Source organism: Tupaia chinensis, unplaced genomic scaffold (genome assembly GCF_000334495.1).
Source record: "Tupaia chinensis unplaced genomic scaffold, TupChi_1.0 Scaffold000355_1, whole genome shotgun sequence".
In the NCBI taxonomy this organism is placed as follows: Eukaryota; Metazoa; Chordata; class Mammalia; order Scandentia; family Tupaiidae; genus Tupaia; species Tupaia belangeri.
This window is the reverse complement of record NW_006159850.1, coordinates 4,872,469-4,880,499: the sequence shown is the minus strand read 5'-3', so window position 1 is coordinate 4,880,499 and position 8,031 is coordinate 4,872,469. Positions and strand designations below refer to the sequence as shown.

General features: G+C 43.9%; 1 protein-coding gene across 1 annotated transcript in view; it reads left to right on the top strand.

Annotated features, from left to right (window-relative positions):
- Nucleotides 1-8,031, top strand: part of CDH13 (cadherin 13) — a 1,127,839-nt gene that overhangs the window by 961,997 nt on the left and 157,811 nt on the right. Inside the window, exon 8 of the mRNA XM_006152575.2 lies at nt 4,636-4,776. Coding sequence (XP_006152637.1) covers nt 4,636-4,776 — 141 coding nt within the window. The remainder of the gene's footprint in view (nt 1-4,635; nt 4,777-8,031) is intronic.

The window sequence follows — 8,031 nt, the reverse complement described above, 5'->3', positions numbered from 1 at the left end:
AGCACTTCTCCCTGAGCATCCTAAGTGAAGTGTGTCCCAGATCAAACGTCGGTTCCAGGTGGCCTCACTTGGGTCACGTGTGGTGAGAGGCCCGGATTGGCCAGGCCCGAGCCACGTGATGGTTTTAGATCAGGAATGGGGTTAATCCCACCTGGAATCCACCTGGACTGAAAGTGAGGAGTCACAGTGCAGGTGCTGGAGGCAGAGACTACGGATGCTGGAGGCCACGCCCCACATCCCTGTAGTTAGCACTTAAAGCTGTCTGTAGCACGTCCCCATTGACAGTCTGCCCTGCAAGTTGAAGAGGAGCAGACGCTGTGAGGAACATCCCTCCTCACTAGGCCACTACCGGAAAATCACGCTAGCCCCTCGGTCCATTCCAGGGGCAGGGGCAGGAGCTACTCTTTAAGGGAAGGTTATGTCTGGGGTCATGAACTTAACATTCTGATCACACTGGCATGAAAATTGCTAACATCCTCTTGCAAAGCAATATTGAAATATGAATAAGGTGCCTCAAATCACGTGCAGCTTTCAAACCAGCAACTCCACATCTTGGAATCCATTATTCAAAATGAAAACAAAACAAAATAGCAAATTATGTATAAGGCTTCCTGAATAAAGACGTTTACTATAGTGGTATTTCATCAGCATTTGTGAAAGACTGGAAATAACCTAAACACTTGATAATCAAAGATGATTAAGTTATATAATATACATTCCATTAGGTCAGATGGCAGCATAGTAGTGACAGGGGTGGGCCCACATGGGAGAGAACGTGTCTGTCCATGTTCCAGGGCTGATGAGACCTGGGGTGGATTGCATGGGGCTGCTATGAGAGGTATCTTTCTCTTTCTCTCTCTCTCTCTCAAGAAACAGATGGGCAAACATCAAAAATTTACACACACACACATACATATATACACACATATACATACATACATGTGTGTGATTATATGTACATGAGATTATATTTTATGCAAAATTTTTTAAGAATTATTTGGGACCAGCAGATGACATAGCAGTTACATCACTGGACTCCCATGTGGCCTACTGCGGTTCGAGTCCCAAACCAAGTAGCTTGAAACTCATGCCGGGCACATGTGTGTACATGCTCAAGATCCCAGGAAGAGAATAAAGGAGAAGGGATTGCAGTGTGGCCATACCCTATAGAGTGATTTCTCACTTTCTCTCTTTCTAGAGAGATTTCTCTCTCTCTCTCTCTCTCTCTCTCTCTCTCTCTCTCTCTCTCTCTCTCTCTCTCTCTTCCCCCCCCAATCAAGCATGCCCTAAGGCAAAAACCTCTAAAAATAACATTATTTTATTTAATTTTGTTCATTTTTTAAAATTTGACCAGAGGAAGACCGAAAGAGAGAGGGAAAGCAAGAAAACAAACTGCCTGATCTGGGACTTGAAATGCCATGTGGAAGTCTAACACTTTAACCACCATGCCACCTGCTGGTCCCTTTTATGCAATTCTTAAATAATGCCTAGAAATTAGATTGGTAAATGACACTACATAGATGGCTGGCCCCCTGGTCTGGTAGGTAAGAGAGCCGAATCCCACGTGGCTGGCTGCACAGTTCAATCCTGGCCCCTGTGCCTTGAGGGACACACTTGGCACATGTGCTTACTTATGTGCCCCAAGCCCCAATGGGATGAAATAGAGGAGAGGAGATTGCAGCATGACATCACCTCATTGGGAAATGATTTCTCCTCCTTCTCTCTCCCTCTGCCTCTGTCTCTTTCTAGTAAGTACATATGCCCTCTGGGAAAAAAAAAAAAGATACTGAATAGAGAAAATGATATTAAGTTTATCATGATCTCTTTCATACTGAAAGGAAATTCACAACATTTCTTTTTTTTTTTTTGAGAGGTTTTCGCTATAGAGCACGTGCGCTCGCTGGACAAACAGAGAGAGACAGAGAGACAGAAAGCGAGAAATCAACCCCCCGGGGGGATGGTCACACCGCCATCCCTTCTCTATTCTCCTCTCAGGATCTTGGGCATGCACACACACGCACCCGGCATGAGTTCTAAGCCATCGGATCTGGGATGCGAACCGCGGTCGACTACGTGGGAATCCAGTGACATAGCCATTACACTAACTGCTGGTTCCCAACATTTCTTATTTCTATGAACGTGTGCTTTTTAAAATATACACAATGTCATGACATGACAAGAGTAGAAATGTTATACAAGAAATCAGACCTGTTGGGTCACCAGGTGGTATGGTGATAAAGACACTGGACCCTACATGGCCAACTCCATGGTTCAAGCCCCAAACCCGGAGGCTTGAAAAATCATACCAGATGCATGTGCATGCTTACCCAAAATCCCAAGAGGAGAGTGGAAGATAAGGGATTGTGACATGACTACCTCTTCTACGGGGGTGATTTCTCATTTTCCAACCTTCTCTTTCTCTGTCTCTTTCCAGTGAGTCCATGCACCCTATAGAAAAAAAAAAGAAAAAGAAAGTTGAGATCAAAACATCTTGTGCAGGTGTGTCAACAGTGTACACCAGCCACTCATCTTAGTGAATTTAAGCATTCCGAGCCTTCCCAAACATACCAAACAGCCCAGCAGAACTGACACCCCTGCAGTTAGTAGCTAGAAGCTCTTCATTAAAGGAACAACCAATTAAAGGTGCCCCAGGGAGCAAACACTAACCAGCCTTCAAAAACACTCTAAACTTTTCAGGAAAGCTAGCACTGAGCTATTAAATTTACCATGTAAACTTACAGCTTTAGAAGGAATTGAGAGATCTCCCATTGCCTTTTTGTTCTTTGTTCTCTGTGGTATTTTCTTAATTATTGGTTGGTATAACCAGTGGTTTTTGAAGCAGTCATACTGGTAGGACTGTTTACGCAATTGTAAACACCTTTTATTTTTGTTTTTGAAGGTAGTGCAACTCTAACTCTCTGTGTGAGTGATTAAGAAGTCAATCCAAACTGGCTTAAGCAAATAGGGAAAATTAATGCCTTGATTAGCTGGAAAGTCCATGGGTAGGGCTGACTTCAGGCATGGCATGATGAAGTGTCTCCAACACAATCATTGAAAACTACTTTTTCTCCAAAGTTCAAGTGTAGTTCTCAAAATAGATTGGCTTTATTCTTAGAGTTTCCTTCCTTCTCCCATAAACACAGGGCCTGGGCCTGAACTAGTCATTATCCCCTGGAATGGGATGCATGTATTGGCTTCTTCTAATAAGGTCTCATTCCAAAAGTTTGCCTGGTAGAAGGTGAGATAAGAAAGTCAACCCAAGGCACATGGGTGGAGAAGAAATGAGGGGTAGGTCCCCAAAGGGACTGTGGGTGTTGTCCTACCAGACCAAGGATGCAGACCCAGACCCGCAGGTCTACTACCCAAGGCAATTCTACTAAATGTAGAGGGTGTTATTTGTCAGCCACTGCACTCTCCTTTTCCTCAGGATCAGACTATTTGGTTAATTGTTTGCATATTTAAACATGGTAGCCAAATGTATCAAATATTCAAATACAGAACTACCCATGTAAAGAGAGATAAGAGTGCAATATTGTTTTTAATAAATTGATCAAATCATGGTTAGATTAGAAGACATCTTCCAAGTTTAACACCTTCTGAGTCTAAGAGGATGTGAAAGGAGTGTGCTCTCTTCAGTGACTAAAACTTCAGCTGTGGGCAGGAGAGTTCAGGAGAAAATGATCACAGACACAAGAACGTGTGTAAACACTGGGGATATGGAATGTGTACCACAGCGGAGTAAGATATGTCATTGACTGCTCAATATGTACTTCCAGGCCAGCTGGTGACATGTTGCTTAAGGCAGCTACAGCCCACTGGGCCAACTGCACAGCTCAATTCCTGAACCCGGCAGCTTGAAAAACACACGTATGGGGACCAGCAGTTAGCATGATGGCTATGTCGCTGGATTCCCATGTAGTCGACCGCCGTTCGAGTCTTATACCGTTATCAAATGTGCACAATATACTGTAATGTTCATTGTCGAAGATGATTAAGTCTCTATCATTTGATAATTACGTGTCGTATGTATGCTATGAAAAACCATGCTGTACCCCCACAAAATAAAAGTAATAGTAATTTTTTTATAAAATAAAATAAACCTTAGTTGTTTTTCTTTTTCCAAAATAGGAATGATAATTGCAATTTGATATGATTTTTGGAAAGATTAACTACAATGATTTCTGGTAAACAGAGAAACGCAATGCCTGGCCAATCAGACCTTTCAGCAAATGTGTGTTCCTAAAGTTGCAATCTATTTCCTAATCTCATCACCAAAGTTAGCCTTATTTCCAGATCAATTTTATTGCTGAGAAATAATAGATTCTGATAGGAATAGAGAACATATAACATATACTCAATTTCAGGAAATCAAACAATCCAGAATACATCAAGTGTCTCCTCAAACAAGGACGTAAATAGATTCTATGTCCATGGCCAACTCCAGTCTGTGACTAGCGACAGTCTTCTATGGAGGAGATGCAGAAGGGACATTTACACACACTAGGGGAAAATGCTATGACTGATGAAAGATGCCTGTCCTAGACAGAGGCAGAGGACAGCCCGCACAGTGCTCTCGACCCTTCTGAAGCAGCAGCCCAACTGACTGCTGTCCTCTCTGTTGTTTTTGCTTTGTAGACACTGGAAAATCCCAAGTACGAACTGATCATCGAGGCTCAAGATATGGCTGGAATGGACGTCGGATTAACAGGCACGGCCACAGCCACAATCATGATCGATGACAAAAACGATCACTCACCAAAATTCACCAGGAAAGAGGTAAACCCCTGCCAAACACCATCACTGCAGCTACGGCTGTGACAACGGATCGATACTGATTGCATATACCACAGCGCCTGCCGGCTCCTTCGTAAAGTCAGAATTCTCCTTTGCAGGAAGGAGGAGGGTGTTGGGCTGGAATTCTTTCTTACATTTTAGTATGTCTGTGTGTGTGTGTGTGTGTGTGTGTGTGTGTGTAGCTAAAATACCAGAGCTCTGTGAGAACAAAAGCATTGAATCTTGTTAAAGTCCATAAGAAAATAACTTTTAATGCCAAAGTGCCATTTTCCTAGTTTTATTGGTGTTATTTAGCTCTGAGTTATGCGAGTCCCATTCAGATTTTAGCATAACAATAGCTATTTTTTGCAGCAAGTACAGATTGAGAGGCCAGATGAAACAGAGGCAAGGAAGTAAAGCAGATTTTCTTGGCAATAACAAGGTGGCCCAGGAGCTTGTAAATAACAACCAAGTAGGCTTGTCTAGAAGAGCCATTATTTATTCTCAGACTCTATGCTTTTATGATTATGGATTGTGCTTGTCGTTTCCCATTTATTCCATGGGAGTGATGTTTGGGGATGGGCTGAGCACACAAGATTACATTCAGTTGCTGAGTTTGTACCCAACTGAGTAATCATTTGCACTCTGCGTCAGATGGAAATTTGCAGAGATTATGGCTTCTCTGGAGTCAGGGCCAGGGCCACAGATTTGATGCGCTTCCTATTGATGAAGGGGAGTGCATAGAACAAGTGTGATGGCCGTGCGGTTCTCTAAGTCTTCCCTGCGTCCGCCACGGGGGTTGTACCTGAGTTGCCTTACTCACATGTGTGAGGTTGGTTTCACTAACCATGTTTTACCATGGGGGAGCTTACTGTTAACTCAGACTCTACTGTAGAAAGCAGTTCCAAGGTCATGCTGAGTATGTGAACCATGTTGCTGTGACGCCAAAGCCAGACTCCTAACTGTGGCACTGCTGTGCTTCCTCAACTCTCTCTCATTCCCACCTCCCAGGCCTTTCAGAGCAAAGACCCACGTGCGGACCTAGAGTTGCCAACCCTTCTCTTAAGGAATCCAGGGCCGGCCCAGTGTCCTGGGACCAGGGGACATGCTCAGCCCTCTGGCTCCACAGTGCCCTCTCTATCTCACCTCACCAGGCCTGCAGGACTCATTCAGGAGACGAAAGTCTCCCTTTTTCCCATTGGAATCTTGGGTGCTCACAATTCCAGCCTCAAAACAGCCTGGTCCACAGCAGGTGGATGTGGGTCCATTCTGAGACTTCCCTGGGAGCATTCCTATACCTTCTGGTGCAGATTCCTCACTAGTTCCGTGCTTCCCAAACTGACATTGCAAGGAAATTAGCCCTCCAAATGTTGCAGAGGATGTGGGAGGTTCCAAGAGCTGTGGGAGCACTGAGGTGAATAGTTCAAGTGATTTCTCTTACTGTAGGACTTCTAAATATTATAAATTTAAAACGCTTTGTGTTTCTCTAAGAGTGTACTGGAATGTTCTATAGGGCTTTTCAAAATATAGGTGAGAGCCTCCGTCTTATGTAGAGCTAAGTAATTTTGCTTTGCTGGGAGCATTTTTTTTCTCGACCCTTTATTGTGAGCTGAGGAATATTCATTGAGGATGTTAGTTTATTTATAGAATTTCTTGTCAACCTATTTCAAAATAAGAACTCAGAGCACATTGTGATATGCAATATAAACACTGAAATGAAAACAAAAATAGAGTAACTTTAATCCAGAATAAAAAGACCCATCAGTGTTACCAACCACGTGATATTAGTTACTTGGGTGTAGCCCTGAACTTAGCTCCTATGGCTCAGGGAAAAACGATATGTGCTCTGAGTTGTGAACTAAATCCTGTAAGTGAGAGACTTCTGTTGTTGTTGTTAATTTAACTGAATTCAAGGACCAGCAGTGGGTGTAATGGCTATATCACTGGACTCCCATGTAGCCGACTGTGGTTCAAGTCCTGGACCCGGTGGCTTAAACTCACGCCAGGCGTGTACACATGCATGCCCAAGATCCTGAGAGAAGAATGGAGAAGGGACTGCGGCATGGCCATCCCCCCTGGGGGGGTGTGATTTCTCACTTTCTGTCTCTCTGTCTCTTTTGGGAGGTGCATGTGCCCTTTAGCCAAAAAAAAAAAAAAAAACCTCAAAAAAAAGTAAAAAAAATATATATATGTATATATTTACATATATACATATATATATATATATACACACACACATACTGAATTTAAGAAAGAATTTCACACAGATCTTAAAGTTAAGTGAGAATCACTGAGTGGCATAAGCAAAATATTCACCTGTGGATATTGGCAAAAGCACAAAAATTGCCTTCAAATGGACACTGGACAATGAGCTTGGGATTCCCAAAGGGCAGAGCTGATCTCTGAGCTCAGACGGAGATGTAAGTAATAAAATGAGACGGACAGGTAGCTTCCAAGGACGTCAGCCTCTCTCTTGGGTATTCGATGTCCCAAGAGTCTTTGTTCAATGTCAGATGATTCATTTATAGTTAAACTTTCTAACTTGCTCCTGAAAGGCTGATGTTCTTCGTGTTGAAGAGGGACTCCTACATTTTGGCTGCTAGAGACACCAGAGGTGAGGAGGTGGGAGCTGGCATCAGAACTAGATTCGAATCGCAGTGCTCACACCGTGTTTGTTCTGCACCCCAGCGTCTTCACCTGTTGATGGGGATGATAACAAAGCCCACCACATTAGGTCTTTATGAGCGTTAATTAGTGAACGATGGGAAGCATTTCGATAGTGCCTGTCTCCTAGTACTTTCCAGAGTGTCGGGGCTAGGCTGGTGGTGATGGGATAGGATAGGGTAAGGATGATGGTGAAGGCATGGTGATAAAGAGGCGGAGGAGAAGGTGGTGCTGATGAGGAGGGTGAGACGCAGACATTGATAAACAACACGGTAGTGAAGAAGGTGATAGCGAGGAGGAGGATGGTAGGGTGACAGTGAAGTTTCTAAACTGTGAGAGGCTGGAGGCCAGCAGATGGAAAAGTAGTTACATCACTGAACTCCCACACAGCCAACCACGGTTTGAGTCCTAGTGGCTTGAAAATCATGCCAGGCGCGTGTGCGTGTGTGCCCAAGATCCTGAGAGGAGAATGGAGAGGAAGGGGTTCCAACGTGGCCAACCCCCAGAGGCTGATTTCTCATTTTCCCTCTCACCATCTCTCTCTCTCTCTCTCTCTCTCTCTCTCTCTCTCTCTCTCTCCCCTACCCACCCACC